We start from the raw sequence: 17,348 nt of genomic DNA on the forward strand, positions 1-17,348 counted from the left end.
ATTAAGTGTTGAAGAATAACTGATCTAGTGAATGATACAAAAAGTGGCGAGACCGCAGAAAACCTGCGAAAAACATGCACAACATGATGTCAACAGTTCAGCTCTCTACTACCTCAAAATTAACCTCCCGGTACTAGTTACTAACGGAAGACAGCCATAGAATCTTAAAATCTCACGACAATGTTAAAAATTTTAAGGCAACAGATGAAGTCGATCGGGTTATTTTGTTGTAAATTCTCTAAAAGCTAGTCTGTTGAAAAATTGTGCCTGGTTAGACGGTTTTATAAGTAAAGTATTGGTTCTGCTGAAGGAGGTGTGTGCATGACAGCTTGATCAAAGGCCTCTATCGATCACTGACCGAGGCCAGTGTGGCAGGGCTGACGTCAATAGTCTTTTAAGGTGTCATTATATATGTCACCTTCCGAGTAAATTAAAAACGATCTTTTGTAAAACAGCATACTATGTATTGTAGTGTAGTGATGTTGGCGACACGTTTAACGGAAAGGGCATTATTGTCAATGCAAGGCGAGATTGATTCATGCTTTGGCGAATTGTCCTGGCTGTGAGAATGTGTAAATCAAAGTTCTACGCTCGATTACTGCCATGTCCTCACAGCGGACCATCGCCTCAAACAACAGGCCTTATTTCGTTATACATATAGATGTTTTGACGAGGAGGTGAAATGTTTTTTTTTTTTTCGCAGAGAGATAGTGATTTAAGGCCACTGGGCGTTGGGATCGATGCCTGTCAATATGGCACTGGTGGACGAGATCACTTGGCTCAGCTTGAACAAAATCGCTGCTGTTTTGGAGAAAAGCTTTGGGCAATTCAGATGGCTTTATGTGTTATTACAAACTGCACCATGCACACACATGTTGTTGTTGTTTTGTGCTTAGTAACAGGAGAGCAACGTATGGTTGCTGTTAACCTTTTAGCATGTAAAGGACAATCAAATTAGGACTCCGAGTATGTAAATAAAATCAACTACCAACGCTGCTATATAGAACTTAACCTACTTGATGAAATTTATGTCTTTTTTCATATGGATAGGTTGAGCCGTTTATAAGCCACGTTATTTCGTGCATGAATACAGATGTTTGGAGTTGAATGTAACTAAGCAATTTCTGAAGTGAGTTTTATCAAAATTCCGTTCCAGGAATTAAATACATTATTATTTGTATGATAGGAAATTATGCTTTATTATTTATGTAATAGGAAACTATGCTTTATTATATGTGTGACAGTATGCTATCGTTGTTAGTTCCCGTTATGTACGATTTTCTTAATGTACCAACGTAACAGGAGCCAATGCTGCAAACTAATTTTTATTCTGAAATTAATTTCCTGTTCTGTTCGTCAGTGTATTTTTTCACTTTCACATACATAACGTGAACTTCAAGTACGTGAATACATCATGTAATTGCGTGGAGGCGTACATTTCCGGAGGTATGTAACTATTCTTGACAGCAGCTCTGTAACTGTTGCAAGCGTGTTGCCAATCATCAGTACATGTATACAACGCGTTGGGCGTCACAATGGATTGACACTATGCTGTTCTGCTTGTTAACAATGCGAATTATCTAATGACATTCCTCGAGTTCTCCCCTACTGATTAACGAGACGACAAATGGTTCATATTGCTCTGTGAAACTTCAGTTTAACTGTACAGCATTTTACACATTATTGATGTTGGATAACAAGTGCATAGCCCTGGCTGTTAAACAAGATTAATGTTTGTATCGACGACACGCCAACGGCTAACGGCTTATCTATGTCGACTTTTCGGTTGGCATAAATGCTCCATAGTTTTTGTTAAAAACCTTTCTGCTCTCTAGAAAAAGCTAAATCTTTTCTACAGGTCAGTGTAATAACAGCGCCATCACAGCGACCCTGTGCCGTTATAATGTCAATTCACCAACAAATGTTAAAGTTTCAAGATTAAATAACGCCAGTTTCGCAAGTCCTTTCTCTGTACGACCAGGAATTACCACATAGAAGGCGTCCGTTAAGGTAAATACGAGCCATTCATCGCAGATTCCGCTATATATAGCAGCGGAGCAGCTACTTTACTTTGTTGGAATGGGAATACGAGGGGGAAAAAACTGTCAAAATTGATTCAGCGTTTCTTGTAAAAGCGAAAAGCTAGCCTGGTATTATCCAACGTAAACCGTCTGTAATCACAAATACCGGAGATACTTTCGCTCTTCCTAGCGCCACCCGATGACAATCATACCCCTACTTCACTTCTTCAGTCGTCTTCCTATGGACGTATCAAATGTATCGATCGGACAGCCGTCGTCTAATTGGTGGAGCATTTCAAGGCAGTGGCTATGGCCCATACGGTCAATACTACAAACCTACACACTTGGTAGTCGATAGCGCACTGCGCAGGCCCACGTGCTACTGCCGCCTTATGACAAGTTGGATGAGTACAGATATAGCGGGCTGGTGTGTATGATCGACCTTCCCGCTCACGAACTCACATACCGGACAAGCAGATAGCCACAGGTAGCGGTTAGTTAGCAACATGTACAACACTTAGCCAGGTTTCCAGCGCTTCAGTTGCAATGCAACCTGAAGCTATATCTAAACACTATCTAACTTCTATATTTCTTTTTTGTTTCAGCAAAACGGGAAATATTTTGGAAGGTGGAAACAGTTTTCTGACAGTTTCAAGGGAACTCACGGAGGCGTAGTCAGTTGTGGTCGATGAGCTGTGTTGTGTGACATGTGAATGTACAGGCAAACAACACCATGAAGCAAGAGGCTTTATTTTACTGTTACAGTGTGCAACACTGTGGCTGTGTCTTTCCTGTGGGCGACAGGCTAAGTAAGAGAAGTTTGTAGCGTTACCACAACAACAGCAACTGGAGAATGGCCGCTTTAACTTTTCCAAAGGTCGAGGAATGGCTTGACGCCAATCCAGAGAACACTCAGGATTATTTCTTACGCAAAGCTGACATGATTTTGGTGAATAAATGGTTGGTGGCGCACGGATTTCAGACAATTCAAGAGTACCTGTCGGGTCGACGTGGATCTCTGTCTCAGGACAGCAGCACGCCTAATTCTCCCGTAGAGCTAAAATGTGGAGACGGCTTCTTCTCCGAAACCCGGCACCATAGATCAAACTCCAAGAAACACCTACGACAGGATTTCGCGAAGTCTAAAATGAGAAACATGTTCAGAACTTACGAGCTGCCTGCCTCGAGTGATACAAGCACTGAAGCTCGACGGAGCAGTCTGAAGGAGATGAGACAGTACAAGTCTCTACCCCCGACATCTATAAACATGTTGAGCATGCTGATTCAGTCCAGAGTACGTCTACCTCGATACCCCAGCAAAGACGCCGATATGAAGCGTGAATTGAGGCATATTAATGAGAGAGATTTCTTCCTGGAGATAGTCAAAGATATCTCTAACGATCTCGATATAAAGAGTCTTAGTACGAAAATAGTTGCCAATGTTGGCTTGCTTGTGGATGCTGACAATGGGTCCTTGTTCTTTGTGGAAAATAAAGCTGGCAAACAAATTCTTGTGTCGAAACTTTTCGACGTTCACACGGGAGCTAACATTCTGCCCGCCTCTGAGGTTGAGTGGACGACTCAGGTACCATGGGGGAAGGGAATCATAGGTCACGTGGCAGAGACAGGGGATACGGTTAACCTAAGGCATGCCGGACAGGTAAGTGGTCACAGTGCTCTTATCGGAGTCGTAATATGCCTTGCCCCTGCACAAATAACACTTCTTCTGCAACAGAATTTAAGCTGCACTACAAATCACTGGCACATTTAGGAGGCTGTATAATGTTAGAAAATTTCCGATGTCATATCCAACTGAACATTCCCATTTTGTTCACATAAGGCCTGCATTGCTTCCAAATATTATTGAACTAACATTGCATAAAGCTACCTTATGTAAAAGTTGGAGATATACCATGTTTCCTTGTTTTTATATGTTAATACATAATATATTTTACACGCTAACAGGAATATTTGTATATAGAATGATTAGTATCGTGCACATTCATATAAACAGACGTAAATTTTAAAATATCCAGAGACTGCATATTGCTTTATTGCATCTTTCAATTACCAGATTGGTTTGTGGTGTTTAAAATGTATTGTTATAGAATACCCTTCTCCACGGACGATTAGTAAAAGGTCAATATCTGCATTGTTCTGTAACATTTCCTTCTTTTTTATATATCATAGGACATTGTAATCTAACACAAGTGGATTCTTGTGTGCTTTGTTATGATTCCATAAGTTCAGGTTTTTGAAGACGTTAAATAAATCCTGAGAATAAATGAATTACTGGTGACGTTTTTAGAGCTTTCTGGCCACCGATAAAATCAGCGACTTACTTAATTCCTTAAGAACTTCCCTCCATCGCGTACATCGAATCGTGTTTGTAAATGGCTTGTGGTTCTCCTGTTAAATACAGTGCTTACATTTGCCGGTTATGGTCTTTTATTGCCTGTTGCCTTGAAGACGAAAGGACAGTAATCTCGCCAGCGCGCAGTGCATAACAACATTTCCTTGAGGTCTATTTGGCCTAATGTAATTACTGAAGTATCACCCGAACAAAATGGCTTACCCGCTCCTAACGTAGCGCACATGCTGGTGATTCCTTGGTACTGGTAATAAGCCGGTTAAACCTGAGAGTTACGTAGCATCCTATTCGTATCCTTCCGCGTGTCTCCACGGCTATCATCAAGTTTCAAGGCCAACCTTGTCGTTTAATGTGATGACCTGCCCAACCACATTTCCCCAGGGAAGCATTCCACAAACTCACTAAATTCTGTGACATTATCTCCTCCGGCCATAGCACTTTCACGTATTGACCACAAGCTTTGTCATATATCTACTAGAGTCATCGTGATTGGGACTTGATAATTCTTTGCCTATCTGCTTATCTTTGTAATAATCTTCAAACAAACTGCATTTTCAAATTCAAATGCCTTATAAGAACGATAAACACAATACTTGCAGTTAAGGATTTACCTGTTAACAGTACAAGTAAACCTGGGGATACAACTAGATATGTGTATTACATATTCCGTTTCGAATGCAAGGCGATCACTTAAACGGAAGTCTGCAAAAGGGGGAACTCAGCGTAATCGGCTAATTGGTCTTTCTTGTCTCCAGCGTCAAATGCTGACAGGACAACCTGCGTTTTAGTGGCAACAAACGACTCTACAAGTCGTTCCGTAGGCCATTGTCTGATCTCCCGGTCAGTCGTAACATTGACTCAACGAGGGGCTTATAGCAAGACGACAAGAGCTTTTTGTCCCAGCTATTTCCACTTTGACCTTGTTAATTCCAAAAGTAAAGAAGTTGAGTACTGCATTACCTGGAAATTTTGAGTGTAAGTTTTAAACTGGTTAACTACCATACTGCATCTATTACCTGTGGAACTGTAGCATTTAAATCAGGCATCGATGACACAAGCTCATGAAAATAGATTTCCACGTGTCTCCAATTGTGCATATTTCTACACTGAATACTACAATATTTCCAACGTTAATCCATTGTTGCATTTACATTTTCAATCTTCTACCACAATTTTAAAAGTTTGCAGCGGTATAAATATTTCAGCTTGTGGTAATATTAATATAACAATCATAATAGGTAAAAGCGTAAAAAAATTACTCTAGAACTGTAAAGATTGTAAAACCATGGACTGTAGAAGTGTAAAAAAATTATATCGACGGACTGCAGAAGTGGAACATTTTATAACCATAGTCTATGGTCTGCATTGGTATAAAGATTTACGGACCACGGGATGTAAAAATGTAAACATTCATAAACTTTTTAGACTTGTAAACTTTTTAGACTCAAGTGATGAGTAGTTTATACAATTGAAAACAGTTTATGTCCATTGCCTGTATAAGTGTAAACGTTTTATAACTAGAGTCTGTTCAGTATTCATTTTGTTTGTGCGGTATAAAGAACTGCCAACTTGAGAAGAACAACACTTTCAGTATATTTTGTTGGCAAAATTTAACAGTTCCAATTTGTTTCTGCAACAGAATAAAACATTTGCATTCGTGTTTGTGGTCATTTTCCACCGTCTACTAGAGGTTATCTAAGGCTTGTTTAAAAATATGTACGTAATCATTTTACACCATCTATTAGAGACTATCTAAGACCTGTTTGAAAATGTGAATATGATTATATTCCACCATCTAAGACGTGTAGTCTTAGAGCCTATCCAAGACATGTTTGCAAATGTGCATGTACTCCATTTTCCATCATCTATTAGTGACTATCGAAGGCCTGTAAATATCTATGTGATCATTTTCCTCAGCCCATTTCCTTGAAATCAAATGTTACAAAAATGTCTATGCAGAGCCGTGCTATGCTCATTTTCCTCCGCGTACTACACTGCAGAGAGAGGAATTACATAATGCTGTAAAGTTACACTGTGTGATAATTCCTTAGCAACGTAACACAGCTACTTGTATGTAACCTGACAATACCCATTTCCATCACTTGTCTACCTTCAGGCGTTGTTATTTCCATCGGGACACTCTGTTCACCAAAAACGTGTCTCTAGTCGGCATGAATTACAACGGGTGTGATCATGTATGGCACCATGCAAACCCTGGGTGGTGTACCGCATTACCTTCTTAAAACTTTCGCATCGACCAGCACAGGAAACTATTAGTGCTGTGTTCTTTTCATCCCAGTAAATAAGCTCAAAGAAAACCATGTTACTGGCTTTACCAGGGTTTCCAGGCCTCCCACTGGGCCAGCTAAGCTGTTGAAAAACGATACGCTTGCAATCTTCACACAGCTCAGTTGCAAAACATACTAGAGCACCGCTCTATTTCAGTGAGAGCGTAAACGTAATTCCAGGCAATCCGCAGGTGAAACATTTTTTTTTCGACAGACATATTGAATCGGTGCATCTGGCTAAAAGCTGATGTCGATGAGATCTGTTGATTTGGTATTGACAGGTGCAGGTGTTTGATAGGCACAGGTGTTTGAAAGTCACGTATTAACTGAACACACTATGAACGTCAATGTCAATCTGTTGACGTATTTTGTGGACGCGTAATATGCCTCTTAATGGGTCAAGGTCATCCCCCTACCCCGAGTGTTTAATGGCATGATAGCATGCAGGCGTATGGACAATACTAGTAATAATCATACCTTATTCGTTCAAGCCAGGATATTTGATTTGATTCTGCGATAAGAACACCGAACATCATGTGTGATTACTAGAATCACCAATGCTACGGACATACTTTAGTCCAGCATTTATGGATGTGAGACCAGGTAATGTAGACCGCCTTATGCCTTAATTTGTCAACAATTTTTACATATAACATGACACATTTTTATACTCCAGTTGTTGTAAATTATCCGAAATATACATATCCAGAACTAAAATGAAATATTTTCTCAAATGAATCAGTGTAGGGTGATCTTTCATAGAATAAGTAGCAAAAGTGTGGAAAAATGTTGGCAAGTTGTAAGATTCTTCGCGACATTCCCATTCCCATTATGCTTGTTTATAATTCTCATATTATTATCATATTTTTCATTACTGTTAATGAGCGCTGATGTATGAGCATCTTTTATACTTTTGCCATTCAGATATCAACCACACATCCATCCACGTAGAATTTCAGCTTTCATTTTGCAGACGATTGGTCTATAAGTATGTCTGTTGTGAACGCTCTGTTATGTATAATGGTGTTATTTGGAGATTGTGTTTTGAAGACCGGTCGTCACGGCCCGGATAAAATGCCTGTGTTTTCAATTGCTCGGACAACATACATAAGGTCAGGGTTCAGGGTTAGCCTGGGCGGCGAGCTTTTCGCGACTTCCTACCTCGGATATTATCGGGAGCCTTGTAGTGGCAACAAGCTGTCGAGAGCGGTCGTAAAACAGTTTACGTGGCTTTACATGAAGTTGGTTGGTGATTACTTAGTCTTGTATCAGTTTTACGTGCAAACTTTGAATGATTTGCGCGTGAAATTCCAATGTGGGAAAGTTTGTCAGTGACTCTTTGATTGACCTCCATCGTATATTGGAAATTTTTTTGGGTACGACATGAAATACCAATCAATCAATCAATCAATCTTTGGTGGAGAGAGTTTTCGACCAGTTTTGCTGAGCGAGGAAAATGTCATGCGTATTCCAAAGACTGTAAGAATGTAAAACCGTTAATAATGTCGCTATGGTGACAGTACACACAGTTCCAGTTAACATTTTAATTTTCTACATCGATGATCATATTAGAATAGAGCGAGCGTGCCGTCTGTTACCTGAAGCGTCTGCCGAATACATGAATATGTATGAGGGCTTGTATCCTCATGTATCTTCATAATGGCAGATCCTACATAGATCTAAAATAGCGTCATTTCTCTGGTTTGTTCAGATGGGGATGTTACCATCGATGCCTTGCTTTCGCGATTGTGTATATACATCATATTACTCTCTTAAACAATATAGTTTATTAATATCTGGTCAAACTCATGTTTTAATACTTCTGCGCATATCGTCTGTTTCTTATTGTCTCCAACAAAGAACATATCAAAACATATCATGGAAATCATATGGTACTGTCAGGTCATTAAATCTTGTCATGCTCATCCTTCGATACTTTTGCGTATAACGTCTTTGTTTCTTGTTTTCTCCAACCTAGATTATCATACCTCATAGAGTCATTCCCCGTTTCCATTGGTCGAGAGACGTTCACATGATATTCCGCAGAGCATGATGTACAACAATCACGTGCCAAGGAATGCAACGTGACGCTCACAAAGTAATATCTAACGATCACGACGTAATATCTAACGATCACGTGCGTTTATTCCTTGGCGGTTTTCTCTCTTTGTTACATCTCCGACGTCTGACTGTTCGTGAAGTACCGTTAAACAAATGGTTTACGGTTATAGCTCCGTTATCGACGTGAAAATTCGGCAATTTAAGCACAAATCGAAAAGGTACACTGGTTTTTCGGTATAATAAAACATTTGGCGCATGTGGGAAGGGATATGAGGAATTGTCAGCTCTCGGAAAGTAATATTCAAGTCGGGCTTTGCCTTCGTTGAATAGCACTTCTCTCGAGCTGACAATTCTGTAAGACGTGTCGGAAGTTGGAGGTCACGTGACCACCCTTTTGTGTCTAAAACAAAATGGCCGCCTAATGTTAAAGCATTGAGGAAAAGTCACTTTTGCCACTTCGCTAGGGCAAAAAGGCCTAGTTGTAAAACATAACGTCACGAAAGTGATTCAGAAAGACTCAGACTATCTGGAAAGCTGACAATTATACAAATACAACGGATACAAGACCGCTGATATTTTCTTTTTTTTGTTTGTTTCTTTTTTGTCACTTTATTATTGTGCTCAACGCTGACCATTGTCAATGCGTCTACAAGACGTGAGCATTTTGTTGTAATACATGCCACTTTAAGCGAAACTGTGTGTCCCATTTTCAATTAGCGTAGACATATTCAGGTTGAAATTTGTCATAAACACATTCAGCATTCTGGATTACAAGGTGTTCAGGTCGTTAAACAGATAAACCTTAAACCCACTTGTAAGCCAGACATATATACATTAGTATGCCATCTTTTGGATTTTGTTCTTTATGAAACAAAGTTCCCCTGTGGACGAGAAAGGGTATTGAATTTTAAGAAAATATTAAACGATGCAGTGTTTTATTGTTTAATTTGATTTATTTATTTATTTATTTATTTGATTGGTGTTTTACGCGTACTCAAGAATATTTCACTTATACGACGGCGAGCAGCATTATGGTGGGAGGAAACCGGACAGAGCCCGGGAGAAACCCACGGCCATCCGCAGGTTGCTGATAGACCTTCCCACTTACGACCGGAGAGGAAGCCAGCATGAGCTGGACTTGATCTAACAGCGACTGCATTGTTTTGTTTAATTTGAAGCAAATGTTAAACTTATTGTAGTATGAATCAAACACTTCCTGACCACTTGATAGGGACCCTACGTCACATACCTGAATGACTTTAAATTTATGTAGTGTGAAATGAAAGGCATAATGTGCTAAAAACAAGAAACGCATGGACAGACAAACATGAACATGCACAGAATGACGACAGTTCCAGCGCCAAAACGATGTGAACAGGCTGCAGTGTGCCGGGGTGAAAAACTGAACAAGGTTTTTAATCAACCTTCTGATCATTACACATTGTGTACATGCTTAACCAGAAAACGGATCAGTGAAAGGTCAGATTACTCAAATGCAATTGTTGAATGTTATCATGGCTAGAATGACCTTGCATGCGCAATAACCCTGTTCTGTCTGGCATTTACAATAATATAGATGTCGCCTAGCAAAGCGTTATATAAGGTTAACAGGTGGAAGAGTTGTCAAGGCGACGACCAGGAGATAACATTAACCTTGCAGCCATATAACTGATCTGCCAAAAGCAATTATATATCAATCATTTATACTATTTTTTTGGTCTTATCATTTGGCTTTTATTTTAACCAATTTAAAAATTGAGTGAATCGAGAATGATAGTTTTAGTACAATTCTCATATACACATCAACCACTTGTGATGAGATTTACACCCCTGGAACCTGGGACTTGTTGTTCAAAATTCTATTAAAAATTAATCGAGGCTTAAGTTTTAGTACCAGTCTTGACGTCATACAAAACTAATGGCAAACTAAAGTTAATACAAGGCTTAAATACTAACACACCTTTAGACAACTGGGCCCTGTTTTACAAAGCTGTCACGGAACGATGTTGTCATGGAAGTTAGGCGCAGTTTGCAACTGCTCTGTAGAATGGGTCCCAGGGGCCTGAACGCTTTCCCGCCATTCCTGATACTCACAAACCACGAATGGTTTCCCAAAATGGTAACCATGAGAGAATCTTGAGTCCTCCACTTCCAACCAGAGACGAAAGAATCAGTTAAAGCACACAGGATTTCCTTCAAAAACAGCCAACTCCGTAATGTCTGCAGGCAATATGATGGCATCCATTCTCTGATATCCCGACGGAATCCTCCTGGTAAACTGCCTGGTAAATGGTCAACTAACTTATTACTCTGATCTTTTAGATAGCTAAATGGTAAGGATAGAGAGAACATTGGAGTGGGAAGTTGACAAAAGCAGCGCGATTCCAACAGGAAAACACTCCATCGCACAAGTCCATAGCGGTGATAGCTGCCATTCAGGATTGCGGATTCTCCCCATGATCCCATTGGTAGCTGTTTTCACAAGGGTGATGACGTCATTGTCGCTGTGAGCAGTTTTCCGTAGGACCAAGACACCAACTTCTACAAAGAAAGGGTCTGTATGCTCCACAACCGCTGGAGTAAGGTGTAAATGTAGGACGTGATATATTAAAAAATAAGTATGCCTGGCTTTTCAAAAATAACTCAATCTACTATAGGCCACGAAATTATTCAAAAGTCCCATAAGTATGTCAGATGGAATAAATGTGTGGCATAGTTACACTGTTTACAACAAATTTATTAACAGTAAAATTCTCTGGCAGTTTTTTCGCAGCCAAGGTTTTGTAATCGTGCAAATGCAAATCAAGTATAAAACAGTTAGAATTAGAACAGAAAAATTAGTCTGGTTAGTGAGGATTCGTCGAGTCGTTCCTGGGCCTTGATGAATCCTTTCTTTGGTTAACACAAAGGCGAAGATGTTTCCTGGCACTTGCAGATGTTCTGTCCCATGTTAATGTGTATCAGGTATTTATCTCTCGGACAGGCCGGAAGGCAGTGCCTAGCAACATCAACGCAGTACCCTATCAGATTTACCAAGCTGCTGCTTCAACTAAAACCCTCTGTGATTTTACAGATAAATTTTACTGACATTTTACAAAATGTCATAACTCATCACAATTTTCTTATTTTAACTCAGATCGCTTCAGCAGCGATAACATGTTATTAATGAAATTTTGTCATAAAACATGTAAGACATCAGACCTACGATGACGTCTATCACCACCTAAGTACAATGACCGTATGTAGGACAAAAAACATTGCGTCGCATTGTTTTTGTACCGAGATTTGTGAAGAGTATGAATGCTTTAAACGAAACTATGGAGATATTGTGATGATCAGTCTAAAGTAAATGCGTACATCTATATCTATTACACGTTGTTATCCACGAAGAACAATGCTTTAAAACACCTTTTATTCCAAACTGCACAAGCGTGGTAAATTTTTGCCATCTTTTGCACCTGGTTTATGTCGTTAGATAATCTAATCAACAACCGAGCGTAAAGCTAAAGGAATATGTTCGGCGCTGGAAGCAGTTTTGTGTAATTTAAGACAGAATATAATAGCGGCTATGATGTTGGATCTGGCCAGTCATGCTACTCTGGTCCGCTGACATTTGAAACATGCCTGCAGGGGTATGTGTTAAGTAAACAATCTCCATAGCATCAAGAGTTCTCTCATTAATATGATGACAACGTATATCAATTTTCGTTTTCCACAGAAACATAGTGTTTTCAAACAATGGCTGGGCCAGCAACACACTTCACAATTTGTTATAGTGGGTGTGCTGCTACTATTTTGTAAGACTGGGAATGGATCGATCCTTAAGGATTTGCTAAGAGAACCTCGCTTGCTTGATTCGAATTTGTAAAAAGAATCCTATCTTTCTGTCTACTTTTGAGTTTCTACGTTACATTTATACGTGTATAATAATGTGATGCACGGTGTAACGAATTCAGCGTAGCTGGAGTTCTGACTGTCTTAAATAGTAATCCATAGTCGATCAGTTCAGCTACAACTGTATTGTGAAGTAGAATACATGGTCAGTCAGTTCTGTCAGCACCACTTTGTGAGGTAGATCACATGTTCGGTCAGTTCAGCTAGAACTGCATTGTGAAGTAGAATACATGGCCAGTCAGTTCTGTCCGCACCACTTTGTGAGGTAGAACGCATGTTCGGTCAGTTCAGCTAGAACAGTATTGTGAAGTACAATACATGGTCAGTCAGTTCTGTCAGCACCACTTTGTGAGGTAGAACACATGTTCGGTCAGTTCAGCTAGAACAGTATTGTGAAGTACAATACATGGTCAGTCAGTTCTGTCAGCTTCACTTTGTGAGGTAGAACACATGTTCGGTCAGTTCAGCTAGAACTGTATTGTGAAGTAGAATACATGGCCAGTCAGTTCTGTTAGCACTACTTTGTGAGGTAGAACGCATGTTCGGTCAGTTTAGCTAGAACTGTATTGTGAAGTAGAATACATGGTCAGTCAGTTCTGTCAGCACCACTTTGTGAGGTAGAACACATGTTCGGTCAGTTCAGCTAGAACTGTAATATGAAATAGAATACATGGTCAGTCAGTTCTGTCAGCACCACTTTGTGAGGTAGAACACATGTTCGGTCAGTTCAGCTCTAACTGTATTGTGAAGTAGAATACATGGTCAGTCTGTTCTGTCAGCACTACTTTGTGAGGTAGAACACATGTTCGGTCAGTTCAGCTAGAACTGTGTTGTGAAGTAGAATACATGGCCAGTCAGTTCTGTCAGCACCAGTTTGTGAGGTAGAACTCATGTTCGGTCAGTTCAGCTAGAACTGTATTGTGAAATAGAATACATGGCCAGTCAGTTCTGTCAGCACTACTTTGTGAGGTAGAACACATGTTCGGTCAGCTCAGCTAGAACTGTATTGTGAAGTAGAATACATGGCCAGTCAGTTCTGTCAGCACTACTTTGTGAGGTAGAACACATGTTCGGTCAGCTCAGCTAGAACTGTATTGTGAAATAGAATACATGGTCAGTCAGTTCTGTCAGCACCACTTTGTGAGGTAGAACACATGTTCGGTCAGTTCAGCTCTAACTGTATTGTGAAGTAGAATATATGGTCAGTCAGTTCAGCTAGAACTGCATTGTGAGGTAAAATAAACTGTCAGTCAATTGAGCTAGAACTGGAGGGTAAGGTAGATTACAGGTGTAGTATACAAGTACACAATTTCTGGTGTCGTGAACCACAGTATACAATACTGCGGGTTCACTGCGATATCTCTGACTGCGATATATGGCGTTATTATATAAAAACCGTACGCTCTATACCAGGTGCACAAGTTCTCCTTTACGTTTGTTACTTATCTGGTGATTTGTTCCACTAATAATCCTGGCATCCGCCAAACCAGTCCAGTATTCATAAGAACGAGGTAAACATAAAAAATGTATAGTATAATGGATTATTCTGTGAAGCCCATGAATTTAAGAATACTTTTCACTAGATAACTGCTGAACGTCGTGTACTTTTCATAAGATGGCTGCTGAACGTTGAGTGCTTTTCACCAGATGGCTGCTGAACGTCGGGTACTTTTCACTAGATAGCTGCTGGACGTCGGGTACTTTTCACTAAATAGCTGCTAGACGTCAGGTACTTTTCACCAGATGGCTGCTGAACGTCGGGTACTTTTCACAGGATGGCTGCTGAACGTCGGGTACTTTTCACTAGATAGCTGCTGCACGTAGGGTACTTTTCACTAGATAGCTGCTGGACGTCGGGTACTTTTCACTAGATAGTTGCTGGAGGTCGAGTACATTATATATGAGCTCAGTATGGTTACCAATTCAAGCCCATCTAGTACCACCGGTCAATTTCATTTCCGGTGAGAAAAAAATATCGATTCTTTTATATACAAAAAAATATTTTTCTACTCTAACAATAGCGTCGATACCTCTTAGCATTCATCTTCAACATTTGGTTTCCTTTAATATCACTGAAGTGTGACAACCAGCCTGCTGTTCTGGTCTAGTTAAAGAGTGGAGGTGCAAGAGTGGAGGAGGGGGCCATTGTACCTCTGTGGAAGTGTTGTTTCAACGGTTGCCCACTCTGGCTTATCTGGCATGTGACAATGAAGAGTAACTCGATACACTGCACATTCGCACAAGTGTTACCGACGTGTGTCTGCCTAACGGGCCTCATTATTGGCAGTAACCGGACGATAGAATTTCCATAAGTGGCGAGTTTGATTGGGAATCCGAAAAGATCCCAGGTTCTTAACGAACAATGTATCTGCCCTTGGTATTGTTTGATCTCGAATCATCAGAGCTATACAGCAGTGAAGATACCGTTGAAGTGCCGACCACACCTTGGCCAGCTCATTTATCCCTGTTGCGAGTAACTACAAATGGTTTCTGTAAATCAATATCAGAACGAATGCTACTTTAATCGATAAAGCAGGATGTCAAGAAAGTTGGGGAAATCATATGTTCATTACCATTAACACTGTATAATTCCAATCGGTTGCGCAGATTGTTCGTGATCTACAAGTAGTTCTTTGCGTGTCTATTACGTAATCATCGATTATGCTAATTACTATTTCCCATGATAATTTTACCAGCCTTATTCAGTATTGCATCAAATTTGTCTCTATGTAACATGAAACTATAGTTACGATTACGGACTTACCGACAAACCTGTAAACTTATAAATTACTGAGGAATTTCTTTGAAGAAATCGCAGGGGAAATGTTTCCTTTAACAACCGTCTGTGTTGAGGTTTCAAGTTGCCCAACAGTCAGTCAGTCAGCAACTTTGTACCCACTTTTAATGACGGCCCCTGAGGGGGACTTATCAGATCAGCTCACTATTAAATGACGTGATTGTGGCACAACACTGAAGGATGTATAACCTGTTCCCTTTTCATCGTTCGAATTTTATGATTTTTAAAGAGCAACATATAAGTATTATTGACAAATACTACATACGTTTTGTACATCGTAGCTCACTTAACAGATTATAAAAAGACAACAGCACAGAGAGCAAACCAACAGCAGCGACGACAGTGTGACAGACGGCAAACGATCACACATAATCGGTGAAAACCCGGGCTCTTGTCAGTTTACCTCAGATAGGGTTATATTCTACCTGTTATGTGTCATACTAAGGAAACGTTTGCTTTTCTTACCGTAAAACAACTCAGCTTGTAAATTTGTGTACCGGGCTCTGGACCTATTGCTTGGTGTTCTGTAAAAGCGACTCTATGAAATATTTGTTACGTTAGTATTCGTTTCTTACAGATAGTTTTGTTTGTTGAAGGATATTTTGTTGAAAATATTTAGGATATTTACCAAGGCGTTTACATCTGATTATCAAAGTAAACAAAAAAAATTATTTTTCCAGCGAGAATGTTTATGGCCATTTTTTCACGTTCTGAAGATGTCACGGGCTCAATAAAATGCCCGCTGTTTGGAGCGAGAAAATGAGCCAATTCCATGTCGTGCTCTGTCCCTGATTAATGTATTATTCAGTGCGTGTTAGTGAACAACCCAGGGGCACCACGTGAGTCGTGAGTACAATTTGAATGCGCCTGATGGATCACGGCAAGACATGGTATGTTTCAATTTTCAAATGTCAATAAAAATGGGCAGAAATTGTAAAATTTAGGACTGAACGAAAAAACAAATGATCTGGCAAGGCTCATCACGTTTGATTAGAGGATATGCCAAGTGTTTGTCAATTTGCATAGATAGTTTGAATTGTAAAATATCTATTTAAATGTGTTCACAACACATATATACAGTATCCTATATGGAATTTATCATATCAGAATTACATCATTTTGCAAGGTATTTCTTTCCTTTGTGCTTGACAACTATGTTAAGGAATGTGGACATCACTACAAGCCTTGGCCAAGGTATTATGATTGTTTTACACAGGATTGTTTTCCAAAGAGTCTTAGAAGCAAGATAAATATAATAAATAAACTGTCTCAGTCAACTTAATGAACAAATTTTGTTAATAAAACATTTCCCATCATGCATAAAGAAACCAGCCCTTCCCTTAACGGCCTTAACCTTGAATTTTCTATGTTATTGTTCTCCTCACGTAAAGAAATATATTTGACATAAATAACCCAGCACAGCGATTGGGTGTAACCCAAATCTCCCACAAACGTAGACCGCAACTGTCGAAGGGTCACACAATTTATACGGCTGCCTGGTTACCTATTATTTTCGAGATTTCTCCACGAGATGGTAAACTTTGTCGCTTACTGCTATTACTAGGTCTTTGGCTGCTGTCGGGCGACATTTAAGAGACTATTTATTGGATTTTCAGATGTCAGCAGAGTGACTTGTGACGGTTATATATTCAGAACAAGTCATCAGCCGTCGTTGCCCGTCTGACCACCCGTCAACTACCACAGCAGAACTGGATAACACAAGCAGAATCGAAACCGCGAGTTAGACCAAATGAAATCTTGTACATGAACAGGGCTACTAACAGTCCATTGGGTAAAGTCTATTGGAGCCAGATTCATTGTGAAACGGTCATTATGAGACAGTCTTCCGAATCTGTTTTCTCAATCGGCCATCCTGTGTGGTGCACAACGACCTTACAGAATGGCAATCCACGCGA

General features: G+C 39.9%; 1 protein-coding gene across 3 annotated transcripts in view; it reads left to right on the forward strand.

Moving 5' to 3' along the window:
- The window catches only part of LOC135461724 (dual 3',5'-cyclic-AMP and -GMP phosphodiesterase 11A-like), a 79,327-nt gene that overhangs the window by 33,054 nt on the left and 28,925 nt on the right, over nt 1–17,348 (forward strand). For all 3 annotated transcript variants that reach the window (XM_064738924.1, XM_064738926.1, XM_064738925.1), the window contains exon 3: nt 2,627–3,681. In XM_064738924.1, coding sequence (XP_064594994.1) covers nt 2,875–3,681 — 807 coding nt within the window. In that variant the 5' untranslated portion in view covers nt 2,627–2,874. The remainder of the gene's footprint in view (nt 1–2,626; nt 3,682–17,348) is intronic.

Source organism: Liolophura sinensis, chromosome 1 (genome assembly GCF_032854445.1).
Source record: "Liolophura sinensis isolate JHLJ2023 chromosome 1, CUHK_Ljap_v2, whole genome shotgun sequence".
Taxonomy (NCBI): Eukaryota; Metazoa; Mollusca; class Polyplacophora; order Chitonida; family Chitonidae; genus Liolophura; species Liolophura sinensis.